The sequence below is a fragment of the Podarcis melisellensis genome, assembly GCF_964234715.1.
Source record: "Podarcis melisellensis genome assembly, chromosome: 15".
NCBI classification, from domain to species: Eukaryota; Metazoa; Chordata; class Lepidosauria; order Squamata; family Lacertidae; genus Podarcis; species Podarcis melisellensis.
In genome coordinates this window covers 39,757,996-39,777,541 of record NC_138532.1, presented here as the reverse complement: position 1 = coordinate 39,777,541, position 19,546 = coordinate 39,757,996, and the positions used below count along the sequence as shown (strand labels likewise).

At 48.9% G+C, this 19,546-nt stretch overlaps 1 protein-coding gene and 2 long non-coding RNA genes across 3 annotated transcripts in view; 2 read left to right on the top strand and 1 right to left on the bottom strand.

Moving 5' to 3' along the window:
* The window catches only part of TBX2 (T-box transcription factor 2), a 34,207-nt gene extending 23,956 nt beyond the window's left edge, over window positions 1–10,251 (bottom strand). The window contains exons 1-2 of the mRNA XM_081890357.1: window positions 8,314–10,251; window positions 5,669–5,936 (exon numbers count right to left, since the gene is read on the bottom strand). Coding sequence (XP_081746483.1) covers window positions 5,669–5,936; window positions 8,314–8,678 — 633 coding nt within the window. The 5' untranslated portion in view covers window positions 8,679–10,251. The remainder of the gene's footprint in view (window positions 1–5,668; window positions 5,937–8,313) is intronic.
* Window positions 10,252–12,061: 1,810 nt separating this feature from the next.
* Window positions 12,062–19,546, top strand: part of LOC309358011 — a 48,061-nt gene continuing 40,576 nt past the window's right edge. Inside the window, exon 1 of the long non-coding RNA XR_014163253.1 lies at window positions 12,062–12,313. This is a non-coding gene — a long non-coding RNA (uncharacterized lncRNA). The remainder of the gene's footprint in view (window positions 12,314–19,546) is intronic.
* Window positions 14,612–16,818, top strand: LOC309358036. Its single transcript, XR_014163294.1, has 2 exons — window positions 14,612–14,911; window positions 15,201–16,818. It is a non-coding gene; the product is annotated as an uncharacterized lncRNA (long non-coding RNA).

Genomic DNA, 19,546 nt, shown 5'->3' with positions numbered 1-19,546 from the left:
CAGCCAAGCCTAATTCGAGGGACACGCTCCACGCACCTAGGGCATGTTTCCTCGGAAGTAAGTGGGCCCAAGAGTCCAGCAGAAACCCTTTTGAAACTCATAAACCACCACTACTCAGAAGTAAGTCCTATTGAATTCATTGGGGCTTGCTCCCAGGAAGCAGGCGTTAGGCTAGCAGCCTACAAACTGTGTAGCCTTGGACCCACTTCCTTGGAAGTAAGCGCCATTGGAGATCCCACACTGGGATTTACTCGCCAGCAGGCAGGGAACTGCAGAGAGTTGCGGTTTGCTCCTGAAATTAATGGAGACTTCCGATGTCTTCGACGCTGCGTCTGGGATCCCCTAATCACACGCACACATGTTCAGGATCGGAGGAGATAGATGCCACTTCCATGGGTATCCTTACTCGGAAGTAAGCCCTGATGAATTCGTCGTGGCTTATTCTCCACCCCCCAAAAAAGTCAGGTTATACATAACCGCCGCCTTAAAACGGCCAGTTCTCCAGCGCGGGATGCAGAAGGGTGGTAATTCGGATTAAATGCTGTGCGGAACGAACCTTAAACGAACCCGTCTATTCCTTGGAGGAATGATAATGGCATGCAGCTTTCTTACACGAAGATATTCTCATACACACCCATATTTTGACTGATACAGCACTTAAAATGGGGACGCCAGTTAATTCGCTTGATTTGAGAATTCCTCATCGGAGGCGTCTCTTGCAAATGGGATTTTTTTTAAATTCTCTGGCCCCCACTTCCAGTCTGGAGTTCTGGCGTTGGGACTGATTTACCTGGCCTTATAATGTTCTCCAGACCACACTTATAACCCCAGCAAAGCGCAAGCCAACTCGGGAGTCAATCCTGCTGAGTGAATTGGGGTTTTTTTGTTTCTGAGTAAACGGGATGGGGATTTGGTGGAGCGTCTGAATAACAAACAGCACAAATCCGGGGATCAAATTGGAGGTACCTGAGGGTCAAATATACGGCCTGATCCAGAAGCCAGTGACCCGGGAGAGTTGGGATTCCTGCGGAATCCAAGCAGCTATATCCATAAGACTTATAGGACTTTACAGAGTTAGGCACCCCTTAAACCCACTCATTCTGGGGGCACTAATAATCCATACAGTTACATTAAGCAAATTTAGGCACCTCTAAAACCCACTGCTTTTTTTGGGGGGGGCTGTTAAACTGGAGCTGTTACATACTGAAAAAATAGTAGCTGCATTAAATTCGAGGAGTCTTTCTATCTTAGCAGTGCACAGACTCCTAGGCAAGCAGCCCCGGTGCGTTCAGTGCGTTTACTCCCAGGTAAGCGTGCACAGGACTGCGCCCTAAATAAACTGCTTACATGGTATTATATCCTAAGCTATAATAAGGGAAAATCTGCCCCCTCCTTTAAACATCCTAAACACGTTAGCCATAAATCCTAGTTGATGTCCGTGGTTATTTGGGAGCGGGGGTGTGTGTATGTCCCACCTCCTTGTGGGCTTGCAAACCTTACTTGGAAGTAAACCCCGCCACAACCGAAGCCGGTGGGATCGGATTCACTCCAGAATCAAAGCGGTTGGAAGTAAGGTGTGTGAACGTGCTGGGAACTGATATAAATAAAAACCCTTAAAAAAATAAATCCTAGGTTGTCTCACTGTGTCTTACTCCTGAGTAAATATGCACGGCGTTGCTTCCCAAGGTAACGATGCTGGAGAAGGCACAGCTCCCTTACTTGGGTCTAAGTCACTTTAAATTAACCGCCCCCCCCCCCAGGACTGGGCTGCGATCCTTGACATTATCAGCTTGAAATCGAATTCAACAGGAGGAAACTGGATTAGCGTCCGAACAAAAATAGACTGCAGGATCCATCGGTTCGTTTATTTTTTAATCGTCATCATCATTATTATTAAGAGAGGAATTATTATGCTAGTGGAAGGGGTATTTTGATTTTAGAGCTGGCGTCGTGAACCTTTAGGTTTCAATGTTAAAAGTACAGTTGTGCTTGAAATTAAATAATTTCCAACCCCCCCTTCCTCTTAAAAAGTAGCTGGGTGTCCCCCCCCCCATTAAAACAAAGATCCTTGACCTGGCTTAGTTATTTAAGGTAATTCTGCCCATTTTTAGTTTCCACGAATGGGCTTTTTTCACTTAAGGCGTTTTAAGAATGACCCCTCCGCGTCCTCCCCCCCCCCACAAAGTACCAATAATATTTGGGCACAATTCAGCCCCGCAGAAGCACCTTAAAACTTGCAGTCCTCCTAGGCGCAATTGCCTGGGAGTCGTGCCCATTTTAACGAGCGGCCTTTCCTTCCGAGTAAGCCCACCTAGGCTCGGTCTGCACACCCCATTAATTTCGCGGGGAGAGGCACGGAAAAAGAGAGGTCTTAAACATGGGCTTTAAACTTTCTCGCTGGTGAAGTTAACCCCTGGGCTTTAAACACGCACAAACGCTTCACTTCTGTTAGATCGGGGCCTTCTCTCTATCTGAGCTGGGTTCAAGGTCTTTTTTCTACAATTAAAGGTGAAATTGACCACCTCTGCAAATCATTAGATTTGTTACTGTTAAAAAAAACCAAAAAACTTTCCCTTTCCTGCCTACTAAGCGCGCTCCCCCCCGCCCCCTTTGTTCAATGCAAAGAGCGCAACTTATTGGATTCCGCAATGCTGGATCGCAACGCTGCACAAAACTGCAGCGCGCTTTTTCAATACGCGATGGTGGGGTGGTTGCGTTTATATTTAACAGGCGTGTGCCAGTAAATCATTGAGAAACACACACACACGCAACACACACTAGATCCGCAAATTCTGCTGCGGAAATGGCGTGACCTACAGGTAAGACTACTGCGAAATAAATAGAAGGCACAAAATCTATCAACAACTATTATTAAATATATAAAAGCACCACGCTCATTCGGACTGTGGGCTCTGAATTGTTCCTGTAGGAACTATGGCAGCGTACTAAAATTGTGCCAAGATTATAGGGGGCGGACAACCACATCAGTGCAAGTTAAGCTCGCCTTTTTAAGACATCCTGGTGTTTAGCAAGGGATATTTAAGAAGGCGCTGAGTTCGCCAAACCTAGAAAGGCATTGAAAGTGCGTGTGTATAACGCAGAGAGAGACTAGGGCCCATTGAAGACTGGGGGGGCGGCGGAGGAAACTCTCTCTCTCTCTCTCTCTCTCTCTCTCTCTCTCTCTCTCTCTCTCTCTCTCTCTCTCAGGCAGCAGAATTGTTTTTTGATCCCACACCGCACGTATACGCAGCATCGTGTACATTATCGATTATAGCGTTTGTTTTCCTGGGGGTAGTGACTGGGGGAGAGCAGCGCAGCCCCCACGTACCTCAATTCCTTCCCTAAGGCTCCATTGAAGACCAGGACAGCTACTTCCGAATCAATAGGGAAAGGAATCGAACTAGCCTGTTGATCACCCTATTTTCCGGATCCCGAAGGAGAACGAACTAGTCTGTTCATCTAAGAACACACCTGTAAAAACTAAACATGCCTCCCCCACGCCACAAAAAACCCTTCTAAGTAACCTTTTAATTTGACTTTAAAGAAAGGTCATTCATCACCCAACAAATGACCTCAAGATTTATTGAAATAATCCCTGCATTTCTTCTTTTCTGTTTCCTCCACGCACACGACAAAGTTAAGGGATCTTAATTTTATATATAACACACAAACACACACAAAACATATAGATATATATAAATTACAATTATCTCCTTTGCACTTTTTGCAAAATTATGGAGAAGTGATGAAAAGTACTATATTCTGCTCAACGGGGGGAAAATAATTACTGGCGTACATTTTAGAGTAATCCAGGATCAAACCCTATTTTCCAGTTTTGAAAAGATCTACTGGAATCCATTCACACAGGCGCACGCACACCTCCAAGCATTTTAAGTAAAAGGGGTTTTTCCAGCCCCTTCTGCCAATTTTAAGGCAAATAAAAGAAGCGGAGTTTAAATTGCCTTAAAAATAAAGGTGATTATTTTATAGGATAAAAATATTTCCTGTTAATTCACTTTAGTTGTCTTGCCAAAGGGAAAAAAAGACTTTATAGGTTTTAATAAATAACAAGCAAACCAGCCCCTGCGGTGAAAAAAATGATCAGAAATGTTAATGGTAGCTCACAGTATAATCCTATGCGTGCCTTCTCAGAAGTAAACCCCGTTGAATTCAATGGGATTGACCTCCATGAATTATTGCCTCAGCCTTCGCTGAACTGAAGGCACTAACTAACCGCTCACCCTGGAAGAAATGTTGCTTATGCAGGTCATTGTTTTCTTCAGGCTTACCTGGGAGCAAGCCCCACTGAACACACCAGAATGCCTTCCCAGTAAACCGACCTGCCACCGCACTGTTAGCAAGCAAGCGCCCATCTCCCCTCCCGACGTTACTTGTGTTTACTCTAAATTAAGCCCGGTTGATCTCAGTTAAGCTTACTTCCCGGCAAATCTGGATAGGATTGCAACGTTGACTGGAGTCCCGATGGGAAGGCGAGCGGGGAAATCAATGGGATTGCCTTCCCAAGTTAACATATCTCTTCGCATACACGATGCGGCTGTAAATCCGCAAGGCTATGATGCGCATTTAAATCCGCATTGCAATCGATGAGAATTTACTTCCAAGTCAACCGTGTACAAGCGTGTAGGATACGCTCTCCAGCGCGGATTTTCCGCTCATTATCCCACCCCACCCCTGACCCCAGAAGGAGACAACCTCTGGTAGGGGTGTAGGTTGTTACGAATTTTAAACTCCTGATAAGGAGGTATGATTTATTAGCTATGGGTCATAGAAGCCCCCTTCGTTAGCATCAGGTGTGGGGGGAAAGCACCCTGCAGATTTATAGCAGATAAATTTATTTAAAAGTGTACGGTTTTTCAGGTTAGAGGTTGAAAATTCTTAAGACGGGGACCAAGAACGTGCACATATGTGCACACACACACACACACACACACACACAGAGGAGATATTGTACGAATTATATATGGAACACACACTATTATACGTGTTATATACGGAATATTTCTACGAAGTTTACTAAATACAGACTCCAAAATGAGAGCTTTAACGAGGAGGTTTGCAAAAGGGAGTTGTAAACAAGAGCTGAGGCATTTCGGATTGAGGACTACTCACTTTAATGCGGATCTAAAGAGCCACAGATGTACAGCGCCTGGCGCCCCAGAAAATCCCAATCTCAAAGAGTAAGGAAAAGATCTGCCTGTTGCGGGAATGGGGAGAGATAAACTGTACTGATCAACAGCAGCCCCATAGCGCCAGTTCTTGAGGTGGTTTACTCAGGAGTAAAGCCCCCTACTCCACCATTTCAACCAGGACTTGAACTCTTTAATAAATCCTGCGCTCCAGATCGCAGCTTTTCTTTCTTTAAAAAAAGGGAACGGTATGCCTGCCTGATCTCTCTTTCTCTCTCCACTCCCCCCCCCACAAAAAAACTCCAGTTCCCAGCGGAGTGATTATCTGAAGATAGAGACACGTGTCAATTGTGTGACAGGAGCCGGGCATCCCCGAGGCACAGAGGAGGTGGCAGGCTGGGCGGATGTTTCAAAGCCTTGGAAATTAAATGAAAGAAAAACAGCAGCTCCTCTCCCGGCCCCCACCCCACCCAGCTTTTTACCCCACAGAAAGAAAGAAAGGGGGCACGGGAGGGACTTACGAAGCCGTGCTTATCCGAGATGTTGTTGGTGAGCTTGAGCTTGTGGAAGGCGACGGGCTTGGCCATCCACTGCTCCCCGGTAGCGGGGCTGTCCGGGTGAATGTACATGCGTTTGGGCATCTCCGGGTCCGCTTTCCCGGCCACCATCCAGCGCGAGTTGTGGAACTTGTAGCGACAGTCGTCGGCCGCCACGATATCCATTAACAAAATGTACTTGGCTTTCTTGTCCAAGCCGCTGACGCGAACTTTGAAAGGGGGGAACATTCGCCTGAATAAACACCAGGAAATTTAAAAAAAGGAAAAAAGGGAAAAAAACAAGGTTTTAAGGGAAACGATCATTCCACCCACCTCTTCGCAAAGTCAAGAATTCAACTCGGAAACACTGCAATCTATTTAAAACACACGTTCCCGTTATTAAACATTATGGATCACTGTGAAACGCTGGTTTTTATTTCAAGAGATGGCCTTATGTTTTTGTTTTGAATTTCGTCCCTTTCTTTTTCGAAAGGGAGAAGCGCGACAATCTAAGGCTTTGTTTTGAAGGCAAGCTGGACTTTAAGGTAAAGGGCTTCCTCGGCGGGCGATTTCCACGCATGTTTACTCAGAAGTAAGTGCCCCTCTGTCCAGCAGGCTTTCCAAAGAGGCTGCAGAGACTGCGGTCTTTGGCGCCTGCGATCCCAGAGCACAGTTCAAGGGGGAAAGGTTCAGTTGCGCACCGTGGGAATGGTCTCCGAGTAAACATGCACTCCTCCAACTGGACTGAAACTCTTTCTCAGACGCGGGGAGGCCCTAAACGCGTTTACTCCAGAGTAAAGCCGGTTTTGTGCAATGAAAGTCCTTACGAGGTTGCAGTTTAAAATGCAGGCCCGGGGCACATCCTTTGAAATTAGGCCACCTTTTCAGGGCCAGGGTTCTATGAAAACAAATAAAGACCCCCCCCCGAAAATAATTCACCAATCCAAATTCTGCTTTTATAAAAAGGTGTGCATTTCGAGGGTTTGAAAGAAAGCTCCCCCCCTCAAAAAAAACCCCCTGACTTTCCTCCTGCATTCGAAAACCCCATTCTAGCAAACAGGTTTACTCTGAAATTCTAAATCCCATCCATTTCGCTGGGATTTACTTCAAGGTAAGGGTGAATGAGATTTACAGCGTGCATAGGACAGACTTTTTTATTTTAGGAGCAGATTAATAAGAAAACGATTCCTTGTTCCGGATTAAAAATCCAGGTTCAAAAGGAAGTTGAAATCCGGATTGTCAGGGGCAGGGAAGCCGAATGACCTAGTTGTGCGCCTGCACGGCATATCTTTTTTCTCTCTCTCTCTCTTGTAAAAAATGTGGTGCAAATTCTACATGTCGAATGGGGGTGAGGGGTCGTGTCGAAGCCCAAGCGGGCGCCCCTTGTTTTACCATTCCAAATTTCCCTTGACCTAACCTGAAAAGAGACAAAACGCAAACCTCGAACTTCTCTTAATAGACCGAAGGCATGGCTGGCAAAGGGAGGGGGGAGAGAATAGATAAAACAACAGGAAACCCCCCTCCCTGGAAGTTCGAGAAATTTGTCCGCTCATTATATTTGGGGTGGGGAGGGCAGGGGGCCCAGCGAGGCTGGAGGGCTTCCCTGCAGGCAACATGAAACGGAAAATGGAAAGAAATTTAGCAGATCCAAACCGCAGTACCCAAATTTTCAGGAATCTGGGTGGAAGGGAGCGTTTCAAATCCATTTCCAAACCTCCAAAAATCATCCCTCCTTCATTCAGCACCGTGCTTTGAACGTAAGGAAGACCCTCAGTTTTGTATTTCTGGCATCAGTTATGCCTCTTTGGCCTGATCCTAATTCCTGTTTTACCCTTTGTAGTCAAGTCAACCGTGTTCACTGGGGCTTACTCCTATGTAAAGCGCGCCCTACGGTTGCAATCTGTACTCCTAGGCTCCTTTAGGATATTTTAATGTAAAGTGTAATTATTCAGCTTTAAAAAAAACACATACATACATATGAACTTTAAAAATAAAATAACAATATTAGCTAAAATCACACAACCCTGGGGTGTTTCGAGGCTATCAGCCAGAAACATTTAATCCGGAAACAAGTTTTCTTTTAGTCGTGTAAACAAATATAATATGGAATTATAGGGTTTAAATAATTAACCATGAATTGGGGAGGTGGGGGGGGGGGGAAAGAGACCTAGTTTCAGCGTGAAAAAGACGACTTCCACATAAACTGGCGCGCGCGCACACAGCAAGAACCCTTTACCAAAAATCAGATATATCTGCTCAGCATTTAAACACACTAACCCAACCTTGAACGCGTTGGCTTGGGAATAAAACCCCATGATTGCAGGAAAACTTTACTTCCAGTTTATGTGGCATTGGCTGGAAATGGGTTTAGGGGTAGGAAGGCGTTTTAAGAGAGATGACAGATACATTTGAATTAAAGTCATAGGTGGGGGAGCGCACCCTGAGAAACAACGCAGAAGGTTGATTCCTCCCCCCACCCAGAAAAATCAGTGCTTCATAATGCCCCTATCAAGCTATCATGCAAAACATGAATTATTATCCTATCATGAAAAAAAATGAATTATTATCATTATCAATTACTACTTTTGCTATTCCTAATTGCAACGTGGTTGGCCCCCGCAACTGCTCACCTTCCAGATTTGGTGATCACCATCTCGGTCCCTAGTTTGTGAAACTGATCCCAGAGATCTTTGGCTTCCAGGGTCACTTTGGGGTCGTCCTCGACCTCCTCCTCGGGCTCCAGGCTTTTGAGCGACCTCAGATGGGCGGCTTGGTGGTGGTGTCCCAGCGCCGAGACGTGCAAACTGGCCTCGGCGGCTCCGGCCAGGCTAGGATCCTGCAAAGGTTTCGTCAGGGCGGCCGGAGGCAGAGCCAAAGCCGGGAAGAAGGAGGGCTGAGCGGCCGCCAGGAAAGCTGACATAGGGAAGTCGGACGGCCTGGGCGCGTGGAAAGGGTGGTAAGCCATCGCAGTCCCCGGGAAGGCTGGATCTCTCATCAGTACATCCACAAATCCGGGAGGAAAGCCCAATCCCTCCAGCAAGGGAGGGGTGGGGAGTTGATGGCGGGGGGGGGGGAGAAGAAGAGGCGCCTGCTTTGCTTGTCAATTTCAATCCCCCCCACCCCGTGCACACACACAACACACACACACAAGCACACCTCCCCCCTGCGAGCTCAGGCAGGAGAGCTAGTGATTTCAACCCGTTTTCTGTTCGCGGTTCTCAGAAGCGCCCCCGGGCTGGTGGGTTTCAATCCACCTCAACTCTGGCAAAACTGCCCTCGGGTTCCTGTGCAGGGGGCCAGAAACTGGGGAGAAGGGAGGGAAGCCCGAGCAGAGCTGGGGGGGGGGAAGCCCACACAACCAGGCGCACACAGACTCACATACAAACACCACACTACCAAACAGTCCCGGTGATTTGAGTTCTTCTGGACGTCTCCGAGGGGCCGGTAAGTCCTTATATGTTTTTTTCCCCTTGCAGGCAGGAGGGAGGGCGAAACAGAGCCCCTTCTCCCCGATCGAATTGGAGGGGGGACCCCCTCAAAAAAGTGCAGCCGACAAGGGCGAGTCTTGACGCCTTCAAAAAAAAATAATCAAGTCCTTAAAATAAAATTTTAAAGAACAGCTCAAGATGATCTTGCAATCGGAAAGGTTTGGGGAGGGGGAGTCGGCGGAGAAGCGCGTCCCCCTCCCTCCCAGTCCTACAAGAACTCCTGACCCCCCTCCCCGAGAGAGGGAGAGAAAGCCAAGCTGGATCTGGCGGCCGTGGGGTGGGGAGGGGAGGGGGATCTTGCAGCCGGCCCCCCCTTTTCGTCTCTGGCGCTCGCGCGCTCTCTTTCCCCCCGCGCCGTTTGCGAGCGAGCGAGCGAGCGGGCAGCAGCCGGGGAGCTTCCTTCTTTCCTTCCTTCGCCTTTCCGACCCAAAGCGAAACCAACCCCCGCCCCCTCTTCTCCGGTCGCTCAAGGATCGCGAGGCTCCGGAGTTGGATCGACGCCGGAATCCGAGCCGGGAGCCAGGCGCTTCATAGCTCCGAAGGAGAGCGAGCCCCAGGGCAGACTGGCTTGCGTCTCTTCTGGATCCCTCTCTTTTAAAAAATAAAGGAGCAGAAAGCGCTGGGACGATCTCTCGTGCGCCCTTCCTCGCTCGGATTCCTCCACCTCTTCTCTCTCCTCCTCTCTCTCTTTCCTCCTCTCTCTCTCTCTCTCCCTCCCTCCCTCTTCTTCTTCCTTCCTTCCTCCCCACCCCCCTCGCTCCGCTCCGCGCGTTTCCACCTCTCGGGCCAACCCTTAATGAGCCGAGCCCCCCTTGATTGTGGATTTTACGCGGTTCAGACCAATTGTGGATGTCCATAGGCGTGGTTTTGACAGGTCCGGCCAAGATCTGGGGTGAGAGAGGGAGCTGGGAAGGGGTGGGGGTGGAGAGAAGGAGGGAATAGAAAGGGGTTTGTGATGGGCGGGTGGAGAGAAAGAGAGAAGAGGGAGGAGAAAGAGAAGAAGAGAGGAACGGAGGGGGGTGAAAGGTGTCGGAGGCATCACCCGAAAGAAAACATGTCAACAGAATAAAATATTAACCAATGACAGAGGCAAGGCCTCGGGAGCCCTCCCCTCTCCAGGCCCGGCTCCTAGCTGATGGGGAGGGAGGGGGAGAGGGAGGGGGCACGTTCCCCCAGCGCAGGAACTGTTGGCAGAGGCACCCGGAGTGAGTCTGGCCAGGCAGCCAGGAGAGAAGGCGCCCCACGGAATGCGCCAACGCGCGAGCGACCAGGGCGCAGGCCGGGCGAGGGATGGAGATCAGAGAGAGGGCGGAGGCCTGCGGACCAGGATCCGGATGGGGGGCACTACCCCGGTTCTCCAGAAAGCCCTTGAATACACCCACGGAGAGGATCTATCACCTAGTGGAAAAGGAAGCGGCAGGAACCATTCCTAGGACTGGAGAAGAGACGCTGGCAACGAGCCATCTTTGCTCGGAGTCGGGGTTTTTTGGGTTGTGGGGATGAGTGTTTGGCCTTGAACAGGTGCTTGGAAAGGGTCCCTCTCCCCAGAGCGCACCCCACCCCCACTCGGTGTATATTTTGAACGCTAGGGCAGGTGTCTCTTTCCACACGTGTTTTCTACCCCCCACACCACTTTATTCGCAGGGAAAGTTTTTATAAATTTTATCCCTTCACACAGGCCTCGGGACTTTGGAGTTACTCCCGAGGAGACCCGTTGTAAGCTCATTGGGTCTTTGTGCCCAAGAGGCCTGCGAGCAAAAGCCGGTGGGTGTCACGTGTCTAAAGACTGGCGAGTCCTCTGCACGTGAGAACTCTGTTATCTTGTTCGGAGGCCTACCTGCGTGTTCTTTCTGCGGGTGTACATAGTGGATGTTTCCCAGCACAACACCACATTCGAATTAGTATTTATTATTTGCTGAAACCAGTACAGCATGGTGTGGCTTTTCTGCATAGCACAAGCGACCGACAGGTCACTGCCCCGATGAACTTACAATAAACATATTAAGGAGCTCAAATATGCTAACCTATTCCACGTCTATTCTGCATCTATAGTGCGGCATTCTTGGGGAAAGCTTCCGGTAGAATCGCACTGTTCTGGGAGCAGTTTACTTCCGAGAAAATGCAATTCAGGTGTTAGTAAATGTCACAGCTTCATCGCGAAAGAAATTGGCGAAGAAATTCTGCTTTAGGCTGAAATTCCCTTGGAGTGCAACGCGTTAGTCCTACACAGAGTAGACCAATTGCAAAATAAAAGGCATAAATTTTATCGGGTCTACACTGAGTATATAACCCGATAGAATGTATTTCTGAGTAGACGCGTTCTGTGGATCAGGCCACTTGCTGGGGACAATCCTGGGCTTCGGGAAGACCCAGTTTATCACGCTTACCTTGGGGTAAATAGCATTGAGCGCAAGGTGACTTACTTCTGAGTAAATATCGTTGAAGACAGTAGGCTTACACCTTCGGTTAGCTGATTAGGTGCGAGGCGGTTTCAGAAGTTCACCCCTTAAGTGGCCAAAACTGTTCCCCTTTCCCGCCCGCCCCCTACAAAGAGGAATATTTTGAAAGTGGGGGTGAACAGGGACACCGTGAATATACCGGTAATTATGCCATTTAATCCATCAAAGGGCTGCTCCTTTCCTTTTTTCCATTTCCTGCCCCCCCCAAATTATAGTTTCTTATGACATCCATTCCTTTTCCAAAACCCCGAGCGCGATGTTCCACCCCCCCCCCCGCTATTTAATTTCAGGGAGGAAGAAGGGAGGGGGAGAGAGAGCCAGAGAGAGGGAGGGAGAGAAACCCTTTGAAGAGATTCGGGTAGGGCCCACCCAGAGAAGGGAGAAAGGGCCATGCGCTCCCCACCCCCCAGTGGATCCAGGCAGGGGCTGCCTGGACCACGAGCAGATTTCGCGGCTTCCCAATCTTTGGGGTAGGGGTGGGGCGCACAGACAACGCGGGGGAGGCCTGCGGGGGTCTGAGAAAAATGGAGGCAAGCCGGTGCGCATCGCCGCTTTAAGACTTCGCTTCCTAGCCCAGTCTCGGCCTCCGGGACCGTGCGGAGATGGAAAGATTCAGCCCGGGCAATGGAAGTAATAGCGGAGCGAATCGGACCCTCTGCAAAACGCGGCCAAAGCAGCCTCGGGTGAGTAGCGAGCAGCGGGGCGCGCGTTCAGAGATACCTCGGGGTAGGTTTCGCGCGAGCGCCGATCCGTAGTATTTTTATTTTTAAAAAAGCTTTTGGGAAAAGGTCGCAGAGGCGAGGAAGGTGCCTCAAGCGTGGAACACTTTTTGTGCGCGTGTGAACGCAGCCGCGGTTCACACCGGATGTATTATTAATTATTAAATCATTCTTACTTTTCTGCAACTCCGATACTATTAATACTCCCACCGCCAGCCTAAAGATTTTGAACTAGATGGTCTCCAGCAGCGCATTCGTGCCATGTCTACTCGGAAGTAAGTCCACTGGAACTTGCTCCCAGCTGCAATCCTATATTAAGCTCACCTGGAAGCGAGCCTCTTTGAGCTCAGCGGGACTTACTTCTGAGTAGACATGTACAGGATTGCGCTCTGAATGAACAGCTCCCAGTTTTACTCGGGGCCTTTATTGTTTTTAAAAAATGGGTTTCTACATCCCACACTCCCACGCGTAACTTTTTGCTGGATCGCAGTCCTGGAAATACTGTAGCGGTTCTCCCCACTTCCCCTCCCCGCAATCCCCTGGGCTGACATCCGCAAACCACTTGTCTACCCCTAAACACCAATGCTACCCAGACCGTCCTTAGGAACACAACTTTGCCTTCCGGTTCTCCGCATCTTTATTCGGAATAAAGTCCCACTTCGCTTGCATAGAGCTTACTACTGCACTCCCAAGTGAGCGTGCGTAAGGATCGCAGCCCTGACCTCTTGACAGCCACATCAGCTCGTCAGCATATCCCATAAGACAGGCGCGGGGGCGGCGGGTTAAATGGCCCCCCACCTATTAAAAGCACCCAACGAATTGTCACCGGCGCCCGCCCGCTTGCATATAATGCGTAAAGTTGCCTGGCGAACTTCCTTTCTTCTATTGCGCCCCAAAAAACTGGTTCCAAATGAGAAATGGATAGCAATGAAATTAGTTTTGGCTCTCTCATCTCTCGCCCCCTTGTTCCATTTTCAAATGATCGGCGTTATTTGCGCACCGCCTTTCCTAGTCTTTTCCTGGAGGGAAAGAATTTACTTAGGGGGTTGGAGAAAACAGAGCCAAGAGGGCGATCGCTTGCAAAGGCTACTTTGTTTGGAAATGGATTTTTTTGGGGGGGAGAGGCGCACCTCTTTCTCTCTCGCCACCTCCTCAAGATCCCACCCAACCACCTTGCCCCGGCCAAATCTTCCCACTCCACAGACAGTTGACAAGGAGAGCTATCTGTCTGGCCGTGTGTCTACTTTCAGATTCGCCCCCTGATTGAGCCGGGGGGGGGGGAGAAAAGAGAGTTGGGTCAAGAGCCTCTTGGCGCCAGGAGTTTGAAGTGTCCACAATTAAAAAGCGACAAGACAAAGGAGTTTTTTTTAAAAAAAATAAATAGAGAGAAGCATTTAGGTCCCCCAAATTCTGGGAAGTTATTCCGCCCCCCCTCCTTTTCTCCCTTCAAGTGGGAGAGGACCTATAAGCCCGCGATGGGAGCAGCAGCCGCGCTTGCCCAGGCTGCGGAATCATGTGCTCGCCTGACCCCTAGATGGCCGCATCTAATCAGCTTCTGAGAGACTCAGCAAGGCCAGCTAGTCTTTCGCAGCTCCTCGGCGGCGTGGAGAGAAGGGGGAGGGGAGCGACTCCGCGCAGACACGCACAGGGTCCCCCAGCCCAGTCCCCAACTGGGGCAGCATCCCGACTCGGCGGGTCGAGATCTATGGAGCAACAGGCGCCTTAGCTCACCTCTCCATCGTTCACGCAAAGCACGCGACTTTTCTCAAAGAATCCCGAGGACGGTACTATAGTTTCCCCCAGGCACAGACCTACAGTACCCAGTACACTTAACAAACTACAGTTCCCAGCTCTTCTTAACAAGCGAGAGCTCCCAATATTCTTTTGGGGGAGAGGGAGCCGCGCGCCTCGCGCGTGTGGCGTGGCCTTAGCTCTCGCCCCGAGGAGCTTACAGTTAACGCTGAACATTTTGGAGGGAATGAACTGGAGTGGGGGGGGGAATTAATAATAAATAGGATGCAGATAATGAATATGAGCAAAAAATGAAAACGACAGCGGAAAGGGGGGAAGTGAAAAGGCATTGGCCCCACCCACCCACCCGACACCCACCCGACACAACCCTTAATTCACAGCAGAGAGATTGGGGGGGGGCGCTGTTTGCAGCAGCCAGATAACCCCACCTCTTTCTTTCTTTCTTTCTTTCTTTCTTTCTTTCTTTCTTTCTTTCTTTCTTTCTTTCTTTCTTTCTTTCTTTCTTTCTTTCTTTCTTTCTTTCTTTCTAGCGCCTAATATCCAGTTTGAGTCTGATGAGGTACGATCCTAACCACACTTACTGGGGAGTAAGTCTCATTGAACTGAACAGGGCTTTCTCTGAAATAGACGCGCATAGGATTGCTCTGTGGCGAACTATTTGCCTTCCCCCTCCCACCCGCCAGCCAGTAAACATTTCCGTTTACAGTGCCTTTAACTTAGTTGCTCCAGTGCAGAGGCTTCCTGAACCCCGGGATCTGTTTGAAAAAGCCAGACCTCATCCCCGCAAGATGTTGAGCACCGAGGCAGCGGGTTTCTCTGGACATGGACAGAGTGCATTTCAAGCCCGCACATTTATTGTCTTAAAGGAGCGAGGCTTGGGGGGGTGTGGCTCCTCCAGCCTGCCTGTCTTAACTCCGGTACGTGTTTTGTTTTGTTTTTTTAAGGCTCAAGAAGTAGGCACGCTTTTTACAGAATATATTCTCTTTATGCGTGTCTTTGAGATGGTCTGTCACGCACACACTCTCTTCTCTTCTCCGCAGCCCACGAGAAAAATCATAGGGAACCGCCTAATACCGAGTCAAACCAATGATCTATCGAGCTCCATGTTGCCAACACTGACTGGCAGCGGCTCTCTAGGGCTTCCGGCAGAGGGGGCATTCCCTCTCCTATCGGGAGATGCCTGGGATCTAACCTGGGACCTCCTGCAGGCAAAACAGCTTCTCTGCCCCTGACCTACAACCTTTCCTTTCCGGATAACAGAGAGAAAGCCATATATATAGATGGGGTGCAAGTAGGTTGATGTACTAGTCAGAACAGGGTCCAGACGGTGCTTCTGCAGATTTTTCACCCTCTCATTTCCCCCATCCATATTATCCTGTCACTAATCCAAAACAACCACCCTGCAAGGTAGGGCACCATTACTACCCTGTTGCTAAGGGAGTGAGACAGAGAAGGGCCAAAAGCCAAACCAGAAGCCAGATTTGACCCGTGGTGGGCTGTGGGGCTCACTACCTCAAAGCCAATTCAGTCACTCTTTGGTAAAATTCAGATTCTGCAAGGGGCTTATGACAGCCAGGTAAAGGTGTTCAATTTAAGGCTCTGCTCCTCCAGCCCAGTCACCAAGCAAGGGTGGGCAGAGACCAGGGAGGCCGGGGCTCCTACACCTTTAGTAGCAAGCTGCCGCTGTGGAAAGTCCATTTTCTACCCAGCTATTGAAGGTGCAGGAGTCCTGGCCTCCTTGCTGATACTCCTGCTGCCTCTTCCTGAATTAAACCCCATCACCCCCAACTTCCTTCTCAGCTCTCTTGCTCCCAATAGTGCAGAACAGGAGGTGGACCTCAGCTATAAAGGGGGAGAAAATATTCTTCCCAAATACCAAGCGACGGTCCATGATAGCAACAGGCATATTGATATTATTATTATTATTATTATTATTATTATTATTATTATTATTATTATTTAGTGCTAAGGAATGATTTGAGGAAAGGGAGTGCAAAAAGGGAGTAGTTTTAAAACTGGGAGCAAGGTTGATGTTCCTTTTAGTGATAGGATGGCACCTGCTTGCTTAAGGCCTTGATTTGAAAATGATAGATTCCAATATTCCCCCTCCCGCGCGCATTTTAAACCCACGTGTAAATAAGCGACCGATTACGTGGCTTTTCGCAACGCGATTTCTGGCTTTGCTGTCTATGGGCGGGGAAGAGAAGGGCAGTTTGAGCGAGATGTTAGTCTTGTTATCTTTCTGTTTTGTTTTCACCAAAGAGAGGAGAAGGAGGAGTCCCTTATTAAACGTGGACAAAGTCAACCAGCATCTATTCTAGAGAAGCATCAGACCCTGTAGGGACCAGCCCACCTCTTCCAAAATACACCCCTTTCCTTACAATTTTATCCCGATTCCAGGCTGTTACGGAGAAAGGGAGAACCTACAAACGTGCCCGATTCTAGCTTCGCTTCCCCGGAAATAAGCGCCACAACACACAGAGGTCAGGGGTTGCTATTCGCAAGGAAAGCGCGCTCAGGATCACAGCCTGGAAAAAAAGGGGGAAACAACTTTTGCCCATAATTCATTTTTAACTTTCAGGAAAGGGTTTGTCGGGTGCTGGTGAGAAATAAAGAAGATACAGACTCGGTACCTATTCCTGCTCAAAGCATACCTGCGACACGATCCAGCCAAACAAACGACTCTAATAAATACCTCACTGGTTTCAACAGCAGAACTGTAAACGCTCGCTTGCTTCTTTTGCCCGGCAAAATCCATGGGTGTTCGCGGCTCGCTTGGGGCAGGATCTTGCACTTAGGATAATACCCTTCCCAGTTGTCATTTGCCGGAAGTAGATCCCACAGGTATCTTTCCCCACCCCCCACCACGCAAATGGGGCTTGCTTAACTGCGCAGAGGATCGCGGTGGGGGAGGAGGGCGAGGGAATCCCACCAAACTCTCTGGTAAGCGCAGGCGATGGGCCAACTACAGAAAATGTCCTCAGTGGGTTATGAAAGAAAAATGAAGTAATTTAGACAACAGCAGCCATACACACACACACACACACACACACACACACACACACACACACACACATCTCCCAAGGATGCTAAACTTGGTTTTGAAACCCAAGCAGGGAGAATCACCTGCAACCATGTCAAACATGACAATAACTGAATTATATAATGCATCTGCTTTCTACTTCATTTCATCCATGAACTGAATGGGGTGGGGAGGTGGACGTAGAAGAGGAAAATTGGACCCCTGATCTGATAACATTTGGAGTTTAAGCTCACCAGTGGAAGTTTGAACCACTTCCTTTACGCCTTTACGCTCCATGAGAAGAACCCAAAAGTTCACTTTTTACGTCTTAAAATAATTGGCTATTTCCCCCCTTGATTTTTTTTTTAATATAAAAATCAACTGCTTGTTTTCCTCTTTCGTGATTGGTATACAAAATTTAATGTTATGCTCCATGATTTTGGAACGTTCGTGCTTTCCCCAGTATTACATTACACACACACACTCCCCGCACAAATACACAAACACACATATATATTCCCCCTTCGTGTGTGTGTGTGTGTGTGTGTGTGTGTGAAGATAAACAAACGGAAATCTAACATGCCCAATCTAATCGGCCCAGGAATTGTAGTCTCTTGCTGCAGGTTAAGCTTGCAATCCAATACTGTACCCATTTGCCTGAGGGTAAGCCCCATGGAACTCAGTGCGGCTTGCTTTGAGTAGACCCGTAGAGGAGTGATCTTCGTGCGTGTATATTCTTTGGAGCTGTCCCCCCTCCACACTTTTAAACAAGCATTGTATTATGCATAGAATGTATGCGGATTTATTTGTAGATTCCTCGTATCCCGCACGTACATCTGCGTGCGTGTGCACGACGGACACAACGCACACCATGTTTAAATACGAGGTGGGGGCTTCTCTGGAAATGAAGGGAGAGAGTTTGCTTTAAGCCTCAGGTCGATTCCGGTTATCAGGGCAGTGGGATGGAGTTTAAATGGGGGGAAGTTCTGGAGACTTGGATCTCCCCCCCCCCCAACCCCAGCAAATATACAAAGTTCAGTTTCCAGCCATTTTCTATATTAAGCTTCCCTTAATCCCCCAACAAGCTGGAACATCCCACTTTGCCCCCCCTTTTCCCAAGTGCATTTTGATCTAATAATTTCCTTGCTATTCCTTTCTCTCTCCCCCCCCCCCCTTCTGCAACCTTCTGGGACTGGTTATCTTTTAAATAACTTATCTTGTCGACTTCCTTCCCCGATCCCTCTCCATTCCCCGCCCCCCCCGCAATTCTCCTAGTAAAGACTGAAAAAGAGAAAGGGGGGGGGAGGGAATTGGCACAGATTTATTTCCACTTGCTTCTCTTATGCCTTTAACCCCTGTATTTTCCAGGCGGGATAAGTGCTGCGAGGCGCGCGGGGGGGGGGACAGTGTTCCTATCGGGAAGCTGAGACCCCCATTTCCCCCAAAAAAGGTTTGCAATGGATTTCTCAGTCCTCTTTCACAGCGAAGAATAATTACATTCAGATACAACATCCAGGCTGAAAATCAAGACCACTCTACATCTGTGTGAGTGAGGGAGGGGGTGAAAAACACGGTAGGAAAAGAGGGAAAGATAAATATTGCAGATGGGAAATCCTGATTGGATCTCAAAGCAAAATTTAGCATCCTTGGAGATATCCATAATCACACCTTTATAACACCCTAACATCGTTTCTAGGCTTTGTTATGTTTTAGTTGTGTGGAAATAAACAGCAGCAGCTAAGGGTGTGTGAATTAACGAGGGAGAAGGAGCGATCGCGGGGGAAATGGAGACACACGCCAATATCCCCTTCGCAATGAGAAGAAAATGAACGTGAAGACGCGCGTGTGTGAAATTATGAGTAAGAAGCATTAATTTGAAAAGAAGAAATCCACGGCTGGATGAATGAGGGAGAGAGGTGTTTTTAAAATATATCTTTTTTATCATTCTTTCAAAGGAAGAGATGGGGAGCGGAGTGAAATGGGTCCCTAAAACGTTACGAAAGGAGATGCGTATCAAGCAGAACGAGGATTTATTATTATTTTCCCACAGACAATTAAAAACGCTGCTTGAACTTTGGGAGAAAGCTGCTCTGGCTAAACATCTGCCCGCCCCCCAGCAGGTCCCTGTCCTGTCCTCCTCCCCCCGTTTTCTCCCCCCCCCCCCACCATGCGCCCCCTTTCATCTCGACCCATCTCCTCTCTCCATCCCTCCTCTATTTTTAGCCACGCAGACTCCGGCCCTGGCGCCAGGCCGTTTAAGACCTGTCAAAGTCCTTCATATTTCCCTCATGTCACATGGCGGACCTTCCCGGGCCCCCCCCCTAGTCTGCCCCTCCTTATCCCCCCCCCCAATTTCTGCCTGCAACTACACACACACACAGGCAGCCAGGCAGCCATTGGGGACCTTGCAAAAGGGTTGCCGG